This window comes from Lolium perenne, chromosome 4 (assembly GCF_019359855.2).
Source record: "Lolium perenne isolate Kyuss_39 chromosome 4, Kyuss_2.0, whole genome shotgun sequence".
Taxonomy (NCBI): Eukaryota; Viridiplantae; Streptophyta; class Magnoliopsida; order Poales; family Poaceae; genus Lolium; species Lolium perenne.
This window is the reverse complement of record NC_067247.2, coordinates 200,121,188-200,142,557: the sequence shown is the minus strand read 5'-3', so window position 1 is coordinate 200,142,557 and position 21,370 is coordinate 200,121,188. Positions and strand designations below refer to the sequence as shown.

Below are 21,370 nucleotides of genomic sequence, written 5' to 3'. Positions count from 1 at the left end.
GAAATCTTGAATGAGAAATACTGTCGGCTCTAGGACAGGATATTTCAACATCTTTTCACTCGGAGATAAACTACACGGCTGCTGGCGGCGTATCTCCGGCGATGAAATCCGCGATTCCCCAGGCGAGATCGACAAGAGCATCGCTGCACGACGCTGCTCAAAACGTTTTTGCAACCTCTTGACGTACCTTGCAGATGACGAGGCAGAAACCTCCGGTGATGACCGCCGGTAAACCTCCGACGACCGGGGAGACTGCTCCACCCGAACCTCCTCTTCTTCATCCTCAACAGCCAGACACCAGAACTTCCCGCCGAACGGCGGAGAAACGCCGCCAAAGGGGGCGTCGCCATGGGCGTCGCCCAGGGCGTCACCTAACGGCTCCATACATCCGTACTCGTGTCACGACAAAGTACATAGACCGCCATCCAACTGCATCTATGCCTAAAAAGTCCACCTTCAGGTTATCATCCGAACCCCCTCCAGTATTAAGTTGCAAAGCAACAGACAATTGCATTAAGTATGGTGCGTAATGTAATCAACAACTACATCCTTAGACATAGCATCAATGTTTTATCCCTAGTGGCAACAGCACAACACAACCTTAGAACTTTCACATCGTCCTGGTGTCAATGCAGGCATGAACCCACTATCGAGCATAAATACTCCCTCTTGGAGTTACAAGCATCTACTTGGCCAGAGCATCTACTAGTAACGGAAAGCATGCAAGATCATAAACAACACGTAGATATAACTTTGATAATCAACATAACAAGTATTCTCTATTCATCGGATCCCAACAAACGCAACATATAGAATTACAGATAGATGATCTTGATCATGTTAGGCAGCTCACAAGATCCGACAATGATAGCACAATGGGGAGAAGACAACCATCTAGCTACTGCTATGGACCCATAGTCCAGGGGTAGAATACTCACACATCACACCGGAGGCGACCATGGCGGCGTAGAGTCCTCCGGGAGATGATTCCCCTCTCCGGCAGGGTGCCGGAGGCGATCTCCTGGATCCCCCGAGATGGGATCGGCGTTGGCGGCGTCTCTGGAAGGTTTTCCGTATCGTGGCTCTCGGTACTGGGGGTTTCGTCACGGAGGCTTTAAGTAGGCGGAAGGGTAGGTCAAGAGGCGGCACGAGGGGCCCAGACCATAGGCCGGCGCGGCCAGGGCAGGGGCCGCGCCGCCCTATGCTCTGGCTGCCTCGTGGCCCCTCTTCGTTTCGTCTTCGGACTTCTGGAAGCTTCATGGAAAAATAGGCCCCTGGGCTTTGATTTCGTCCAATTCCGAGAATATTTCCTTACTAGGATTTCTGAAACCAAAAACAGCAGAAAACAGCAACTGGCACTTCGGCATCTTGTTAATAGGTTAGTTCCAGAAAATGCACGAATATGACATAAAGTGTGCATAAAACATGTAGATAACATCAATAATGTGGCATGGAACATAAGAAATTATCGATACGTCGGAGACGTATCAATAGGCATCTCTCCCCATGAGCTTGGCCTCCCAGTGAAGACAAACTGTCAGCCTGGGAACTGCACAGGGCTTGGGCCGGACATTCACCTCATTTCACGTCATGTCACATCATTTCATATTTCTTTGGAGGCAGCCCTTGGCATAACCCCGATGACGCTTGTTTAGAGGGAACCCATACTAAGATACATAAACTTCTAGTTAAGCCCTACCCATATCAGGTATTGTGGGGGTACTTGCAAAAATTGGAATGGTATCGCATCCAAACCCAACCATCAGTTTTCGTAAAATTCACCAAGTCATTCACAAGTCATATTCACCTTCAAAATCTTTCAGTAGAATGAATCATCATCCCAAGGTTTTCAAAGTCATTGCATTTCCCATGTTCCCATCTAGAGTAGTCAATTTTATTTATTTAGCAATAGCAACTAGTCATGAGGGGTGCTATCTAGTTGTGTTTGCTCTAGGATAATTTTGATGCTCTTGTGCTACTCTAGACCAAGTGAACCATAAATCAAAAAGTAAACTTTGAAAAAGCAAAGCAAAACTGATTGCAAGGTAAAAACATAGGATAGGATCATTAAACATAAAGTAATATGTAATGGTGCATTGCTCTTGTGGAGCTTTGCATTAGGGTGGCTTGCAAGAGTGTTAGCTTGCCTTGGTTGGGGAATTGGTCAAAGTGGTCTTCTTCTCCTTGGAAGTAGAACTCCTCCTCCTCTTGATACTCCTCGGTACTAACGTCTAAAATACGAATATGGGGCACACAATCATCATACCAAACTTATTTACTAAACTAGGCACACTCATGATTTACACAACTTAAACTAGCATCACACATTACTATTAAGTGGGTAGATGTGTTTTTATTATTTAAGAAAAATAATTTCCTCTCATACTAATTTAGGTGTTATTTTCAATTACTTAGAGAAATAATTTCCTCTCATTATCTTATTAAGATTTAATTTATCTCATGAATAATATATGACCTAGGTTGACTAAGTCAACCTCTTCATACTCATCATTAAAAGAAGATGATTTAAATGAGGTGAAGCACCTCATACAATTTAATCTTAATATGGTAAAGACTTAATATCATCAAACAATTCATATGAGACCTAAATGACCAGAGTCTCTACCTCATTTGGAAATGTTTGTGACAAGATTTAAATTCCTCAAACAATCATACATGAATTCATGTTGACCTAAGTCAACCATTCATCATCATCATTTGAGAAAATGATTTAAATGAGGTAGAGTTCCTCATACAATTTAACAATTCTATTTGTGATTTAAAATCACCAAGTATTTCATGTGAGAGTATTTTACCAGGGGTCCAAACTTCATATGAAGGTACTTGGGCCAAGATTTAAATGAGGTGTAACACTTCATATGATTTGCATAATAGTTTTGGACAATATCCACTAACTAAAATCGCCATATAGTCCTTTATTTAATTTGGGCCATGATCACTCAAGGTAACCATACCATATTTTTGCATAAACAATTAGTGTAAGTGAAATGTGAATTATATCAATTGGATTCACTTCAAAATTCAAATTGGTTGATTTTTAAGATTTATTTGAATACTGAAAAGTCTCTGACTTGTTATTTTCATCACATTAATTCTACACAAGAATTCAAGGTGGGACCAGTGGGGTTGGATAGATCTTTTTGCAAGCTTTTCAACAATATAAAGTTCATCAAATTTGGTTGGTTAGATTTGAAACTATTTGAATTCTAGCACAGAGCCAGTGTTTGAATTTATACCAAATTATTTAACGGGATTTGAATAAACGGGCCTAGGCGGGAAAATTAACAGGCTGCGCAGCGCAGAAGGATTGGGCCGGCCCAGCTAACGCTGCGGGCCAGCTGACAGCAGGCCCCACCCGTCAGTGAGCCAAACTCACTGAAGCGGTATGGATGATCGAGGGACGTAGGATCAGAAGAAGATCGTGCGGCAGTGCGTCGTCATCGTCGTCGGGGAGAAGGGCTTGCTGCCGCGGCGGGGGTAGGGGGTCGGCAGCGAGCAGGAACTCCGGCGAGCGGCGGCGTTGAAGCGAGACGATGTTGTCGGCGACGGGGAGTCGATTGGTAGCAGCGGCGTCGCCTGAGGTGGACTGAATCTACGACGGCGATGAGCTACGGGTGCGGCAGACTCCGGTCAAATTCCGGCGATGGAGGGCCAAATCGAGGAGGGGAAGGGGGATTGGCGAACGAGGGGAAGGAGGGGAGGCGACTGGTGTGAAGAAATCAAGCGCGGGGGCTCTCCTTTTATAGGCAAGTGAGGGTGATGCGGGGCAGTGGTGGTGGCGACATGCGCGCGGCGGTTCCGGCGGAGGAAGGGGTAGGCGAGGACGGCGTACTGCTCAGCGCGTCACAGCGGTCCTTTGAGCATCAATGGCGCGGTACGGCGAGGCGTACGACTGTCGGGCGATGGCGCGTACTGGCGCGGCAGAAGCGGGATCTCGTCCTTGTCTCCGGCGGCGGCGGGCACGGGTCGGCTACGTCAGCGTGTCCTTCGTGTTCCCCGTGCTGTGGCGAGACTCGTGGCGAGAGAGGGGGTCCGGGGAAGGCGCAGAACGTCGAGGCGACGCGTGCACCGTGGGGCGCACGAACGTGCACAAGGCGACGTGGCCATGCCGCCCGTGTCGCACGGGACGTCGCGGGCGCGTTCTGGCTAGGACGTTGTGGTCCACCTCTCGACGAACGGCGGCCACAGGCGTGCTCAGGGGACCAAGGCGAGCATATTTGGCAAGGTGGTCGAGGCCACGGTGGAGAGAAGGGAAGAGAGGGAGATGCTCATGGCCACGGCCGGCATGGTGGTGGCTTGGCATGCATGGCTCTCCATCTAGGCTTTCTATTTGGTGTGATAGAGGTAGGACGGATTAGGGAACAAGGTGGAGTAGTTTGGGGCAGTAGGGTTAGGCCAAAGCTATTCACAATAGGGTTTTTGGTTTGTTCCATATTTGTAAATTGCAAATTTTGCCCAAATTCAAATGGGTTCAAAAGGTTGCAAGATTTGGAAAAGTTTGTATTTGGTTGAGTTGTAAATGCTCAGAGACCAAGAGAGGTGGTGGTGGGATTGTCCAATTCAAAGAATGGCAAAAATTGCTAAGTGTGAGATTGTTCCACATAACAAAAAGTCTCAACTTTGCATGAGCATAGAGTTTGATACAAAGTGAATTTGGCATGGTGGTCTTTACCAAAGTTGTTCACCTTGATGTGCTCTTGGATGACAGGCAAAGAATTGGGAAAGTGTAGTTTGAAAAACTTTGAGATAGAGGGGCTCAAAGTAGTGACCAGAATATAAATGGCAGATTTGACCATTATTTTATGTGAGCACAATTTGAGTTTGAATTTGATTTGATTTGTGTTTCTTTGATTCCAAAAGTTTTAATAAGTGTTTAGTAACATAAAACAACTAATGGTGAAGGCCAAAATGGTCTAGGTCAAAGATTTGTAAAAATGGCATAAACCATATGTGAGGGTTTTGTGATTTTCTAACTTTTATTCTTTTATTTTTCTTTGCTTTATTTTGACAAGAATGAGGTTTCTTTGGTGTTAGATTGAGTTGGGTAAAAGGTTCAAACCATTTTGGGGCAATATGGGTGCCTAGGTCAAGGTTTGATATTTTGGCTAAGTGCCACATATGCCTCTATGCATATGTTTGATTTTATTTTGTTTCTCCCTTGAATTGGTTAGTAAGTACTTGGTTGAGTGTGTTGAGGTATTTCCAATCATCTACCCAAGGTAGACAAACAAAGTTTTAGCATTTACACAAAGTAGCCATAGGCTTGCATATGCCCTTTTTTCTTAATTAAGATCATTTCTTTTTATTTTGTTTTTCAAAGGTTGATGACAAGAGGGATGAGGTTTAGGGTTTGGTAAGTTTTGCAATGGTTCACCATAATTTAGCAAAGTAAGAAAAGTAGGGTTCAAAATTTACATATTAGGGCTACATGCCCACATATGTCTTTTTCTTTATTTTGGTTTCTCAAAATAGATCCACTTGGATTTGAGAAGGTTAGGGTTTAGGGTTTTTATTATTTGATTTCTTTCTCTTTTATTTGGTATGTGATCTTCACTTGATCACTTTAGGGTTTTAGGGTTTATCACACAAACATAGTAACACTCATCATGGCAAAGCACAAGTATTAGGTATGAGCACTAGGCATAGCACCCAATTTAAGAAAAGTTTTTGTTGGTTCTCATTTTTGGAAAAAGGAAATTCATTTTCTCTTTGTTTTAAAATTTGGGATGTTACAAGCCTGCCCATGCGACTTGCTTCCGGCATTCTTTGCCGAGTGAATCGTTTGAGACGCTGCAGCTGCCTTGTTGTTCCGGGCTAGCTCAGTATTTTGTGCCTCAATCATATCAAGTAACTCTCTTACTCGAGCTTGCTGTTTTTCTAAGGCATCGCCTGATAGTGACTCACATGCTTCTACTGCAGCCCTAGCAGCTTTTATAGTTTTATCCGGACTGCTGTACTTAGGTTTTTCTACCGGTCCCAAAGATACCGACACACTCTTACCGGAAAGAACTTCCCGACGCAGATCCTGGTCTAAGTTACAAGCCATAAGCCGGTTGCCTGCTACCCTAGCGGGATTTGCGCTAACTGAAGCAAAGCCATGCGCTGCATTATACTCACAGAGGGTTAGGTTAAGCTCCTGCTGGGCTCGAATGACGTCCACTGCGCCGGTAAGCAGCGTCTGTCGGTGTGCTTCCAGCTCCACCTTCGTGGCCGCGGCATCGGCTTGTGCGCGATGGGCGTGGCCAACACAATCATAGCAGCTTGGAGCGGTGTTGCTGCCGGTGGCGCGTTGGAGGTGCCGACGATGATCTCGTCGCGCTCGGTCGGTGGCTTCGTCGTGCGCCCGAACTTGGTATGCGCAGCGCCCTCCTCAGCAGCTCCTTTGCCAGCGCCTCCTGCGCCAGCCATCATCACCTCGACGCTGCCGGCGGCGCGGTCGAAGCGCGTCCCGCGAGCAGCTGCAGGCCTTGGCAGATCCGGCGCCACCAGCACCAGCGATGGGTACTGGCGCTCCGGCACGGTGCCGAAGTAGATGCGGTGCGAGCCGAACTCGAAGATGCGGCCGTTCTTAGGGAAGTGTCCGCCGTTGGCGAAGCACCCCGCGTTGTCGTTGACGAAATCCAGCAAGCCGAGGCGCTGGACGAGGCTAGAAACCACATGCTCGCCGAAAACGGTGAGCAGGCCCGCCCGAATATAAACTCCAGCAAGCACAGCTGCTGGCCACACGGTGGGCGCCAACTGTCGTCGTGGTGGAACAACAGATGCCATAGGATGGCATTAGTTGGGGCCGAATGTACGCTTGAGGTGTTGGAGATATGCCCAAGAGGCAATAATAAAATGGTTATTATAATATATCTTTGTGTTTATGATAATGTTTGCATATCATGCTATAATTGTATTAACCGAAACATTGATACATGTGTGTTATGTAAACAACAAGGAGTCCCTAGCAAGCCTCTTTATAAACTAGCTTGTTGATTAATAGATGATCATAGTTTCATGATCATGAACATTGGATGTTATTAATAACAAGGTTATGTCATTATGTGAATGATGTAATGGACACACCCAATTAAGCGTAGCATAAGATCACGTCATTAAGTTATTTGCTATAAGCTTTCGATACATAGTTACCTAGTCCTTTCGACCATGAGATCATGTAAATCACTTATACCGGAAAGGTACTTTGATTACATCAAACGCCACTGCGTAAATGGGTGGTTATAAAGGTGGGATTAAGTATCCGGAAAGTATGAGTTGAGGCATATGGATCAACAGTGGGATTTGTCCATCCCGATGACGGATAGATATACTCTGGGCCCTCTCGGTGGAATGTTGTCTAATAGCTTGCAAGCATACGAATGGTTCATAAGAGACCACATACCACAGTACGAGTAAAGAGTACTTGTCAGGAGACGAGGTTGAACAAGGTATAGAGATACCGATGATCAAACCTTGGACAAGTAAAATATCGTGTGACAAAGGGAATTGGTATCGTATGTAAATGGTTCAGTCGATCACTAAGTCATCGTTGAATATGTGGGAGCCATTATGGATCTCCAGATCCCGCTATTGGTTATTGGTCAGAGAGAGGTCTCAACCATGTCTGCATAGTTCGCGAACCGTAGGGTGACACACTTAAGGTTTGATGTCGTTTAAGTAGATATGGAATATGGTATGGAGTTCAAAGTTTTGTTCGGAGTCTCGGATGGGATCCAGAACATCACGAGGAGGTCCGGAATGGTCCGGAGAATAAGATTCATATATAGGAAGTCATATTCCAAATTTGGAAATGATCCGGTGCATTTATGGCAGGTTCTAGAAGGTTCTAGAAAAGTCCGGAAGAAATCACCATGGAAAGAGGAGTCCCGGAGGGACTCCACCTTGCATGGCCAGCCAAACCCTAAGGGGTGGAGTCCACCTGGGACTCCACCATAGGTGGCCGGCCACCCCACCTAAGGGAAAGGTGGGAGTCCCACCTTGGGTAGGACTCCCCCCTTGAGTAGGTTTCCCACCTATGGGAGGTTTTGTTGTTGGGGTCTTATTCGAAGACTTGGACTACAACTCTTGGGGATTTCCACCTATATAATGAGGAGGAGAGGGAGGGGGCAGCCACTCTTGGCCGCACCACCTAGGGCTGCCCATGGCCGGCGCCCTAGCCACCCCCTCTCCCCAAACCCTAGCCTCTCCTCCTCCACATAATACTCCCGCAGCGCATAGGCGAAGCCCTACCGGAGTTATCCACCACCACCGCCACCACGCCGTCGTGCTGCCGGGATTCCAAGGAGGATCTACTACTTCCGCTGCCCGCTGGAACGGGGAGAAGGACGTCGTCTTCATCAACACCGTACGTGTGACCGAGTACGGAGGTGCTGCCCGATTGTGGCACCGTCAAGATCTTCTACGCGCTTTTGAAAGCGGCAAGTGATCGTCTACCACAGCAACGAGAGCCTCCTCTCGTAGGCTTTGGAAATCTTCAAGGGTTAGTCTCATTCATCCCCTCGTTGCTCCCATCTTCTAGATTGCATCTTGGCTTGGATTGCGTTCTCGCGGTAGGAAATTTTTTGTTTTCTATGCTACGAATCCCTACAGTGGTATCAGAGCCGTGTCTATGCATAGATGGTTGCACGAGTAGAACACAATTGTTTTGTGGGCGTTGATGCTTATGTTGTCTTTAGTTTGAGTACTTTGCATCTTTGTGGCATAGTGGGATGAAGCGGCTCGAGCTAACTTTACATGACCGCGTTCATGAGATTTGCTCCACGCTCGACATGCAACTTGTATTGCATAAGTGGCTTTGCGGGTGTCTGTCTCTCCTACTATAGTGAAGATTCAATTTACTCTTCTATTGACAACACTAGTATCACCGTTGTGGTTCATGTTCGTAGGTAGATTAGATCTCACTCGAAAACCCTAAACCACGTAAAATATGCAAACCAAATTAGAGACGTCTAACTTGTTTTTGCAGGGTTTGGTGATGTGATATGGCCATGATGTGATGATGAATATGTATGAGATGATCATTATTGTATTGTGGCAACCGGCAGGAGCCTTATGGTTGTCTTTAAATTTCATGTTGAGTAGTATTTCAAAGTAGTTGTAATAGTTGCTACATGAGGTGAACAACCATGAAGACGGCGCCATGGACCTTGACGCTACGCCGAAGATGATGGAGATCATGCCCGTTGATGATGGAGATCATGTCCATGCTTTGGATATGAAGATCGAAGGCGCAAAGACTAAAGGGCCATATCATATCACATATGAATTGCATGTGATGTTAATCCTTTATGCATCTTACTTTGCTTAGAACGCGACGGTAGCATTATAAGATGATCCCTCACATTAATATCAAGATAATAAAGTGTTCTCCCCTCGTATGCACCGTTGCACAGTTCGTCGTTTCGAAGCATCTCGTGATGATCGGATGTGATAGACTCAACGTTCACATACAACGGGTGTAAGCCATGTTGCACACGCGGAATACTTGGGTTTGCTTGACGAGCCTAGCATGTACAGACATGGCCTCGGGACAACGGAAACCGAAAGGTTGAACACGAGTCATATGGATGATATGATCAACATGTTGATGTTCACCATTGAAGCTACATCATCTCACGTGATGATCGGTTTTGGTGTAGTGGATGTGGATCGTGTACCACTTAACAACTATGAGGGATGTTGTATTAAGTGGGAGTTCATTAGTAATTAGATTAAAACATGAACTAATTATCATAAACATAGTCTGAGTAGTATTTTGAATTAATTTTGTAGTATTGGCATCCGTTTTCTACCATGCGCTAGTCTTGTAATTGAGATAGAAATACTGTTAAAATCTGACAAGAAACTTTACGGACTGGTACCGTATTGTTAAAGAATCAAGAAATGATTAAGTCCTATTGCAAACTTTTAGTAAACCTCACATTGTTGATTCAAAGAGCTATGGTTTCAATTAGTACCTAAAGTTATCTTGTCTCCGTAAAACTTGAAGTTCAAATCTGTTTGAAAAGTAGGGAGCTGAAAATTTAATTTTCAGAAATAATCAAGGTATGAGATATATGTGATATCTAAGACCTTATTGCAAGATGATAGAATATAATTTGGCGAGACTACATAAACTCATAAGTTTTATGGGAATGTACGAAGGTTGAAGACGCAAGGCGTCCCAATTCTCCAACTATTGGGGCACTAACGATATTCGGATATCCATGAAATGATCGTCCTTAGTATGCACCATTGCTAAGACTCGTCGTTTCGAATACTGAGGTATAGATTCTACGTGTACATACAACGGGTGCAAGCCAGATTTGCACATGCAAATACTGAGGTTAAACTTTACGAGCCTAGCATGTACAGACATGGTCTCGGAAAGTCGTCATGAATTGATTGATAAAATTATGAGTGAAATTGTTCATCATATTACAAAGTTACTAATAGTGAAATCTGGAACACTTGTCATATGATGATCAACTTCAAAGTAAGAACCTCAAGGTTATTGGTATTTGACCAACAAACCTAGAAGTTATTGAAGGTGAAGTGTTTTCTGAATAATGAGGAAAGCTAAAAGAGAAACTACAAAAGATATTTTGGCAGAAAGAAAAGAAAAGACTAGAAAGTCTAGCTCAGGTGTATATAAATGATATACATGTTATGGTTGTATTCCTAGTTTGGTCACACAATGAAATTCTTGGGTATTAGTACCATATTGGTTGGTATGAAGTGTCATACAAAACAACGCAATACAAGAATACAATGGCCTAAGTGACTGACAAGGAATATGATAGAAATGCACGTCTAGAACAAAAATAAAGTGTTATTATGTTCGTCGTTGGCATTCTATCTAGCCCTTAGAATTTATAATAAAGAACTTAATAATTTTTATTTTGCTCTGGTCAAATGAAAACAATGAGTTGTTCAAATTATGACATTACTCCATGTACGATGGATAAGTTATTATAAATCTTAATAGTGAAAACACACATACATAAACACTGACGCTAAAATGCCATAAGGCAAATGATTTGAATTCCACTTATTTGTGGAACCGCCATTTAGGTCATGTTAGAGAGGAACGCATGAAGGAACTCCATGCAAATGGATTTTTGGAGTCATTTGATTTTTGAATCGTTTGGCGCTTGCAAATCTTTTCTAAAGAGAATGACTAAAATACCGTTCATAGGCCAAGAGTTGAACGGGCAACTAACTTAGTGGAAAAATACATGATGATGTATGTGGTTCAATGGGCATAGTTGTGTGCGGGAGATTCTTCTACTTCATGAAAACTTCCAACAATGAATTGAGTATATATGTATATATTCGATAAGGAAGAAGTTTGAAACATTTGAATGGATTCAAATAAATTTCAGCATGAGGTGGAAATCATCGTAATAGAAAAAGTCAAATATCTATGATTGGATCATAGCGGAAATATTTGAATTACGAGTTTTAGTGAACATCTAAGAGAGTTATGAAGTTGTTCTACAACTCACGTTTCTTGGAGTATCATAGTGATGATGGAGTATCCGAGAGATGTATCCAAATCTTGTTGGATCAATGATGAGATAAAATATTGATGCCATTATAATTTTGTGGATTATGCTTTAGAGACTACCGCTTTTACACTGAATAGAGCATCATCATGATCCGTTGAAATGATACCATACGAGTTATGGCATGGGTATGAAACCTAATAGTCATTTCTTAAATTTTGGTATGCATAGCATAAGGTAAATAAGTTTACAACCAAAATCGGATGAATGTCTTTGTTGGTTATCCCAAAGAATTAATTGGGAATTCTTCCACCATGGAAACAAAGACAAAAGTGTTTGTCGATGTTTCTTACTTATTTCCAAGAAATTGTTTCTAGCGAAGTATTTGAGTGGGAGGACAATAGAACTCGATAAGGTTTATGAACCTGAGCATAATAATCAGAGTAGCGTAGCATTGGAATTGGTTCCGGAAGCGGCCACGACGATCATGGCTCCCATGACTACAAAGTGTTTTAGCCATGGAGATCGAAGTACATATTGAACCTTGTAGGTATGGTTTACTTTGTGATCAAATAAATGATTTGTGGACAAAGGATTGATTTTGAACAATGATAAACCAACTACAAACAAAGAAGTTATGATGGGCCCTGACTCCGTTAAAATGGCTATGTGCCATGAAATCCAAGATAGGTGAATACTTTTTGAAAGTAAATGGATCTATAAAAATGATGGACTTGGATGATATATCCTTGAAAAAGCTCGACTTGTTGAAAAGTTGTTTACGACAAAGTTCAAAGAGTTGACTACGATAAGATTAGATCTTCCGTAGCAATGCTTATAGTCTATGTGGATTATTCTAGTAATCGCTACATATTTCTTTTATGAGATATGCTAGTAGGATAGCAAAATACATTACTTAAAAGAAGTGTGTATTAAAGGTGTATACAAGATACAACCAAGAGTTTTGCTAGTCCGTGGAATACTAGATAGGTATACGATCTTCAATTGGATGAAGTGAGTATCACGGAGTTGGAATCTTCACCGGATGAAATAGTCAAAGAGTTTTTTGATTTCACCAGAAACAATGAAGATGCTTGCATTTGCAAGAAATTAAGTGGGAGCGCTGAGACATATTTATAATACTTTATGTAGATGACATATAGTTGGTTATAAATAATGTAATTATATACTTGATTATAAAAGGTTTCATTGAGTATTAACTTCAATGAAAGAATATGGACTGAAACATATTTATTGTCAAGATCTATGAAGATAGAATGAAACACATAATAAGTTTAAGTCAAAGTACATAGAAAGGATATTGAAGTAGTTCAATATAGAAATATTAAGAAAATGTTCTTGTCATGTGAAGTTTTAACAAGACTTGAGTGTATCTGACACTCAATGAGTAAAAACACAGGAGTGATTTAGATCACAATTAATATGTACACAATCAGATGTCCTGTGCTCTAAAATGTTATGAGCATATACCAGAATGATTCATGTGATGATCATTGGACAAACAGTAAGAATATCCCTGTGTACTTTAGAAGAACCAAGGATATATAAATAGTTTTGTATGGAGAAATGACAAACAAATCGCTGTAAGTTTTGTTCGGAGTCTCGGATGGGATCCAGAACATCACGAGGAGGTCCGGAATGGTCCGGAGAATAAGATTCATATATAGGAAGTCATATTCCAAATTTGGAAATGATCCGGTGCATTTATGGCAGGTTCTAGAAGGTTCTAGAAAAGTCCGGAAGAAATCACCATGGAAAGAGGAGTCCCGGAGGGACTCCACCTTGCATGGCCAGCCAAACCCTAAGGGGTGGAGTCCCAGGTGGACTCCACCATAGGTGGCCGGTCACCCCACCTAAGGGAAAGGTGGGAGTCCCACCTTGGGTAGGACTCCCCCCTTGAGTAGGTTTCCCACCTATGGGAGGTTTTGTTGTTGGGGTCTTATTCGAAGACTTGGACTACAACTCTTGGGGATTTCCACCTATATAATGAGGAGGAGAGGGAGGGGGGCAGCCACTCTTGGCCGCACCACCTAGGGCTGCCCATGGCCGGCGCCCTAGCCACCCCCTCTCCCCAAACCCTAGCCTCTCCTCCTCCACATAATACTCCTGCAGCGCATAGGCGAAGCCCTGCCGGAGTTATCCACCACCACCGCCACCACGCCGTCGTGCTGCCGGGATTCCAAGGAGGATCTACTACTTCCGCTGCCCGCTGGAACGGGGAGAAGGACGTCGTCTTCATCAACATCGTACGTGTGACCGAGTACGGAGGTGCTGCCCGATTGTGGCACCGTCAAGATCTTCTACGCGCTTTTGAAAGCGGCAAGTGATCGTCTACCGCAGCAACGAGAGCCTACTCTCGTAGGCTTTGGAAATCTTCAAGGGTTAGTCTCGTTCATCCCCTCGTTGCTCCCATCTTCTAGATTGCATCTTGGCTTGGATTGCGTTCTCGCGGTAGGAAATTTTTTGTTTTCTATGCTACGAATCCCTACATGAGGATCCGGGGGGTAAGGTTAAAGGGGAAAAGAGACAGAAATCCGGTATGTATTTCTTAACTTGGCTGAAAGCCAGAGGTTGAAGAACGTACGGTACAGGACCTGTTCTACATGCTACAGAATGGGTCTCTCTCTATCAGCTATCGTCTGTCCCGCGTAGGGGTGTGCCTCCTCTCTTTATATAGGGGGAGAGGTGGCTTACAAGGGAAGAAACCCTAATGGAATATTTGATGATCTAAGCTACTTTATAAAGCTTCTTTGGCCCTGTTGACGCCGGTTCTGTCTTTAATCAGGGACTGATGACCTCGTCCGGTATCTTTTACGTCACCTTCTGCTTTGGCGCCAGGACTTCGATTAAAGCTGAAGTGCTTCGCTCATCTTGTCCTTTAGTCCTTGGTGGAATCTTTGACTGGAATGCCGACATGCTACAGTTGAGCCTATGCCGGTTCTCCGGTATCTTTACCTTAGAGCTCCGACATCTTTGCCTTGTATCTCAATCTCTTATGTTTACCGTATTCCGGCATACCCCTCCTGGGATACCGTTTGTACTAACTTAGCACAATTCTCACTTAACTTTGAGCATTCGGATTAACCTTTATTCCGGTACACACATGCTTCATCATGGCATATTTGCCATGGTCTTGGCCTACCGGGGGCCATCCCCCCGACATGATAGGCTCGCAGAATAAGGCGAGCCTTCGTGGCGTTGGGGAATCCTTCGTGTGACCCCCACCTCTCCAAACGTAACGTACCTTGTTGCAAAGGAAGAGAACACGTGAATACATCTTCGTCTCCGCGTGCCTCGATTATTTCTATACCCGAGCTTACTTTCCTTGTGATAGCCATCATGCTTGAAGCACATATACCTTGCTATCACTTGTGCTACATATATCTTGTGCCTATCTTGCTTAGCTCTAGTTGTTGTTTTTGCACTTAGTTGAGCCTAGCATATTTAGGATTTGTGCTTGTAAAATAAATGTTAGTTTAATTTTGTATTCTTACAAGCCAAATCTGTAAGAGTTTTAAAACGCCTATTCACCCCCCCCCCCCCCCCTCTAGGCGACATCTCCTCCTTTCAGATGGTTCACTTCTTCCCCTTAGTTTCTTTCTCAATTAAGGATGGATCTGAGATTAGGTTCTGGAAGGACAAATGGTTAAGTAATACCACGGTCGAAGAATAATATCCTCCAACCTTTACAGCCGGTAATTAACTTTAAGAATTTATGGCAAATGAAGATACCTTTGAAGACAAAAGTGTTCGCATGGTATCTTCGTCGTGGGGTGATCCTTACTAAGGAAAATCTCGCAAAACGTAACTGGCAAGGAAGTAAGAAGTGTGTTTTTCGTCATCATGATGAGACAATCAAACACTTATTCTTCCAATGCCATTTTGCTAGGTCTATATGGTCAATCATCCAAATAGGTTCAACCTTATATCCACCAACAAGTGTTGCTAATATTTTTGGCAATTGGCTTAATGGGGTGGACCATAGGTTTAAAGTACTTATTAGGGTGGGAGCGCTTGCCATGATTTGGTCGCTTTGGCTATGTAGAAATGATAAAGTGTTTAATAATACAAATTATTCACTTATGCAGGTTATCTACCGGTGCAGTACTTTGCTCCGTTCATGGTCGTCTCTGCAGCGTATGGAGAACCACGACCTGTTTACGGAGGTCTCTACACGGTTGGAGACCGCGGCGAGGGAGTTTATTACCCAACATGGGTGGCAACATAATGTCAGGATTGATCCGGTGCCACCTTAGGGGATATATAGATTTATGTTCAACTTTGTATCGTAACATCTACTTTCTTTTGTTTTAAATTTGTGTGCGGCTGTGTGCGTCCTAGTTATGCAGAGGCCGGATGTAATGCTTAAAATTTTAAGTAATAAAATGCCCTTCAACGAAAAAAATGATGGTTCAAGGAAGGTTTCCTTTGAAACTTTGATATGTTCATCTAATTGAACTATTACTGGAAGTAATTAAGCGGCTCACTTAATTGTATGAAGGGCAATGATTTAATTATTGGATAAACAAGCCTATGTCTGAACCATGTTTGGCAATGAGGAACTTGCTATTGGTTTGTTCCTATGGTTACTTAATGTTCTTGTACACATGGATCTAGTGATGTGAAGCAGTACTTTATATTGTTGTTCATTGCTCTTCATGGAATATGAAAGATGGATTTTAATGGATGGATTGCTTTACAATAGTTGTTCTAAATGATGAAGCCACTTGTCCTGCTGGTTGTTTGGTGTATTTGTAGGCGATTAAGATCCAGAAGATGGAGATGCAATGTGAAGACAACAGTTAGGATTTAGTTTAGGTTTTCAATTAGTACTTGTAATTTTCTGTTATTATTTATTATTGTAATATAAAGAATATTGTAAAGACAATGTAATTGTGTTATTTGTCAATAAAGCCCTAATTTCCCTCCTTTTGGAATTTTTGTAATTTATTTGTTATTTAAAGTGTTAATTTGAATTCAAAATGAATACTTGGTTACAATTCAAATTTGAATCCAAATGAAGTGTTTGAATTTGAATTCAAAGCAGTGATTTGAATTTGAATTCAAATGATGTGTTTGCATTTCAGTTCAAAGTAGTGATTCAATTCAAGTGTTTTTTTAATTGCACTTTAATTTTGAATTCAAAGTGTACATTTAGATTTCAATTCAATCCCCCCCCCCCCCCACCCAACACACACATACACAGAAAACCCTAAGTGCAAAGAGGTCATGTCGAAATCTATCGCACTCTCGGCGCAACTAAACCCTAATTCATAGCGAGAGAGACATCAACCCCTCTAGGTTTTATGTTTTATGCATTTAAGCGCGCAAATTTTTTCCCATTTTGCAATAAAATGCACAACCCTTCTAAAACTACCCCGTGGTCATCCTAAAACCTAGGATGTTACAGCTCACTAAAGTAAGAAATTTTAGTTTTTTTTTGTTAATACATGTATGTAGACAAGTTTTATCGTGTAGGTTTTCATTTTGGTATGAATCTAATCTACTTTGAAATATCGAAAAAGTCTTATATCAGTGAGCAGAGGGGACTAATAATATAACCGTAAAAATCAGTACTGACACAAAATTGGCATGAGTATTGAAATATCACCCCCGCCTACATTGCTAAACTAGCTCTGCTCTGATCTTTTAACTCATTATTTGGAGTACTTTGTACGAACGCCCCAAATTATCTTTAGCTACAAAACGGACAAAAAAGGGGGAAGAACAGACATATGACAGCGAGAACAAAGAAATGACAGACCTCAGCCGCTAACTAGATTGCCAGACCAAACCAACCAAAGAATGTATGGACAAAAGGGCAAAAAAGATGTATGCACCAATGACAGCATTTTTCACGAGCTTTTATGTCACAAAAACAGCTCGTTTGGATGAGAGCATCACAGAAGCGCAGCCAAGTCTTCCATTTGAGAGCATCACAGAAGCCGCAGCACCTAACTTCTCTTAAGATATTTTCTATACCTCTGTTTGTGGGATCTGTCGAGCAACAACATAAGTCCAACATAGCTCCCGCACAAACCAATAGGATACCTGCAAACAATGCCCAGCAATGGTTACTTAGAGAAAGATACAAGGCAAGGTTAACTGATAGAGCGAGATTTAAACTCACTTGATGCGATCTAATTTCCTTCCCCGAATGAAGACAGAAGTGATCCACTGGATGAAACAGAAAACAAGCAATTCAGCAAAGAACATAAGGTGTTTCCATAGTTGCCATGTAACATTGACATCTGCTACAGCCGGATTAAGAATGGGCAAATAAAAGCGAAGTGGTCTGCTTTTTTTTCCTCCCTTCTCCCTACCCATTTGTCTGGCAAGTTGGTCCACTGATCTAAGTTCAGAGAAATGGGAACGCACAAATTGAAAAAAAGAGCTGTGGGAAACAATGGCTCCTTAGATTTAACTGAATTAAATAATCATACCACAATTTGCACAACAGTGTCAGGCGCGATGACAGCTATGGCAGGTCATAGTCATGTGTCCACAGGTCGAACCTCGTGCTTATTAGTCAAATGTTAGTCAGGATCCAACTCTGACACCTCATCCCATTATGTCACATATTTTACTTTGTTTACAGTACATTTGCTGGCAGACCTGACACTAACCTATAGTAAACATTCAATCGTGATCTAATTCTGACACCTCACATATTGATAAGGTAATGTCACGTATATTACTTTGTTCACAGGACATTTGGTAGCAGACCTGGCACTAACCAATACTAAAAAACGTTGACCAACAGGTGAAGGATATCCCTCCCTTGGCTATAGGCACTCAATCGTGATCCAATTCTGACACCTCGCATGTTGATAAGGTATTGTCAAGTATTACTTCGTTCACATGACATTTGGCAGCATACCTGGCACTAACCAATACTAGAAAACGTTGACCAACGGGGGAAGAATCCGTCCTTTGGCTATACGTTGCTATATATATGAGACCTCTCCAATGATTATTTCACACGGATAGCACTTAAACACTTCACCCGTGATTCGAACCCGGGTGGATGAGCTCACCACCATGAGCTCTAGCACTTGGTTCTTGCACTGACCAATACTAAACAAATAACAATAATATAAATTGTAAGAATGTTAGTGTGAACTTAATTTCATGCTCTCAGACCAATTCAGGCTGTTTTTTCTCTGGTCTTTGGTAGTATGATGGAATTCAACCAATAGTGTCTAGTTCACAGTTGATGCAGTATAAGGTGTTCACATATTAACTAGTGAACCGAGAAAAACAAGGTCTGGAAACTGAATGCAACAGATGCAACCAAATCAACAACTGTCTATATCCTGTGACACTAACTCAACTACAACCCGCAAAAAAAAAAAACTCAACTACTCGAGTACTATCTGTTTAAATTAATACCATACGGGTGATTACACAAATAATGATTTAAAGTCGCAGGTTAAATAATACTGTAGCCTATTTATAATAGGATGTTACATAAGGGTAACAGAGTGCAAAGAAGCAGCAACTCCATGGCAAACAAGTAAACTTAGTTAACATTTGAGGCTTACTTAAAGTAGCATACACAGATGCCTAGATAACAAGGGGGTTATAGGGTGCTTTATAAATAATAATAGTACTATGAATTTGTGGAATGCCATTTATGGAACCTATAGGAGTAAGATTGCATTGAGAAAACAAGTACTGTTTTATAACAGACAGAGTTGTGCTTCATCACAAGAATACACGTTACGAAACTTCCATAATCACAACCAAACGGTAACTCCATAAATTTTAATATTTAGACACGTATTGTGATTTTAACAGACTGAGGGAGTATGTAAAAATGTTCATCCAGCGAAGTAGATTTTCATAAAATCTAATGACATAATGAGGTAAAATTATGCAACAATCGTTACTGGCGATTATAACTTCCCTTTAGAAAAAGATGGCTAAAGTTCATTATAAGTTATATTGACGTGTACAGCTCAATCATATTAATATATATTCACTTCAGAAAAATACGCAATCAACAACGACTCTCTGTTATCTAATACTCGCACGCCATGACAGCATGAACAAATCACGAAGAACTTGAAATGTCCAAATAAGGTGAAGCTGCAGCAACTGCGTGACCGCATATATCCCTAATATAACAGACTACCAAATATGACTTTCGGCATGTTATATCAAGCAACAAAATACTTGTGGTAACTCGCTCTCTCCGTATTCGGCGCACGTATTGCAATACCCTAATGCATGTCTAAATTATAGTGCGTGTGGTTTCCTCCCAACCCAGTGTTAGGGACGACATGAAAAAAAAAATGAACAATACTTAATGTGTGAATTTAATAGAACTGGCCAATTAATAGGAACAAGAACAAATTGAGGATTCATCATTTATAGAAGCACAAGAGGAGCTGAATATTTTACCTTAATTACGGTGACAAGGAAGAATTTGGCGGCGAAAGGCTGGTTCTTCACCACCTTTCTGTCTGGGTGCATTTTGAAGGAAAGTGCATTGAGCGGCGCTTCGTCGTCGTCGTCGCATAGGTGGTGAGCAATATCGTTGAGCATGAGAGCCTGCGCCTTGTCGGGTCCCATGGACATGATTGCATGGCGCATTGACTCGCGGTCTGCCTCGAGTGCCTGAAGCCTTGCGCTGAGCTTGTGTATCTCCTGCTCCTCGGTCCAGGCCGGAACTAGAGAGCCGAGGTTGGTCTCCATTGGCGTGGGGAAGTAGCGGCGGTCCTCGGGCGCGGCATGCACGGCGTCAACAGTGTACACCCGGTCGCAGCAGTCGTCGTCGTCCTGCTCCACCAGGAAGGGGGACTCATCAGGCAGTGCAAACAAGCTGTCATTTGAGAGCGCACGCGCATGCCGAGGGCGGGCGCAGGTATCTGCGGCTCGGCCGGGCAATCTGTTGAGCAAGTGGTGGGTGCGCGGGGTACCAACGTCTGAGGGCGCGGCGGGTTGGTCGAGGCAGTGGATGGAAGGGTAGTCGTCGTCCGCGAATGGGTGGTCCCCCGGGGCGGCGGCGGCGGCCGTTGGGGAGGAGGGGAGGGATGACGGGGAGAGGAAGCCGAGCTGGAGGAGGCGCGAGCGGCAGGCCCTGAGCTGCGCGGAGAGGGACTGGATGGATGCGTCCCGTCGCGCGATGGCGTCGTGGAGCGCGGCGAGCTCGGCGGCGTCATGCGCGAAGCGGTCCTCGGCGAAGCGGCGGAACTGGCGCGCCTCCATCATGGCCTCGGACTTGTCTCGCTGCAGGCGGAGGATCATGGACATGGCCTCGCTGGCGGCCTCGGCGGCGGCGCCGCGCTCCGCCTCGAGCTCCTCCTGCAGGCCCGCCATCCCGGTCTGGTGCCAGGCGAGGGAGTCGCGGAGCGCCGCCGCCTCGTCGCCGGGCCCCACCCGCGCCACGGCGTCCGCGGGCAGGTCCCGCTTGCGGAGCGTGACGCGCGCGGGGCCGGCCATCAGCTCCTCCCCGGCGCCGCAGTGCGGGCAGGCGTCGCCGGCGGGTTCGGTCGCCATGGCGAAAGGAGGGGCAGCGGCAGGCAGAGGCGGGCGGGCATCCGGCGAGGGCGAAGGCGGCGTTGCGGCGGTTAGGGATTGGATGCGGTCAAGCGGAGGAGCGCGAGAGGCGGTCCGTCCGGGGGTTTGCGGCTCAAGTTTGGGCGTGAGCTTGGGTTCGGTTTAGGAAAGTTTGGGGTGGTGGGCGTGCAGGACTGCCGGGTTTGGGAGGGGAGAGCGGGGCAAGGAAGATTTGGCTAGTAGGGGAGACGGTGGGTTGGGTGGTCCGCCCTGCCTGCCTGGCTGCGGCTGCGGCGCGTGATATTTCGGGGCGAGACGGCGGGAGAGAAAGGAAG

The 21,370-nt window shown here is 43.9% G+C and overlaps 1 protein-coding gene across 2 annotated transcripts; it reads right to left on the bottom strand.

Annotated features, from left to right (window-relative positions):
• Window positions 1-17,280: 17,280 nt before the first annotated feature.
• LOC127295178 (myosin-binding protein 7) lies at window positions 17,281-21,130 on the bottom strand. 2 transcript variants are annotated; one of them, XM_051325080.1, is made up of 4 exons: window positions 20,460-21,130; window positions 19,938-20,315; window positions 17,662-17,708; window positions 17,281-17,582 (listed from the first exon to the last, which is right to left on the bottom strand). In XM_051325080.1, the coding sequence occupies exons 1-4, from the start codon at window positions 21,033-21,035 to the stop codon at window positions 17,486-17,488; spliced, it is 1,098 nt and encodes a 365-aa protein (XP_051181040.1). In that variant the 5' UTR covers window positions 21,036-21,130; the 3' UTR covers window positions 17,281-17,485. The 2 variants fall into 2 exon arrangements, with proteins under 2 accessions (XP_051181040.1, XP_051181039.1); XM_051325079.1 differs by having other exon boundaries at window positions 19,938-21,130.
• Window positions 21,131-21,370: the final 240 nt, after the last annotated feature.

Bases quoted from the DNA above. Each gene is read 5' to 3' on its own strand.
- LOC127295178 (XM_051325079.1), bottom strand. From the start codon at position 21,035: ATGGCGACCGAACCCGCCGGCGACGCCTGCCCGCACTGCGGCGCCGGG. The intron at 17,709-19,937 runs GTAAAATATTCA...TGTTTCATCCAG, and splicing joins TCCTTGTCACCGTAATTAAG to TGGATCACTTCTGTCTTCAT. The intron at 17,583-17,661 runs GTGAGTTTAAAT...CATTGTTTGCAG, and splicing joins AGGAAATTAGATCGCATCAA to GTATCCTATTGGTTTGTGCG.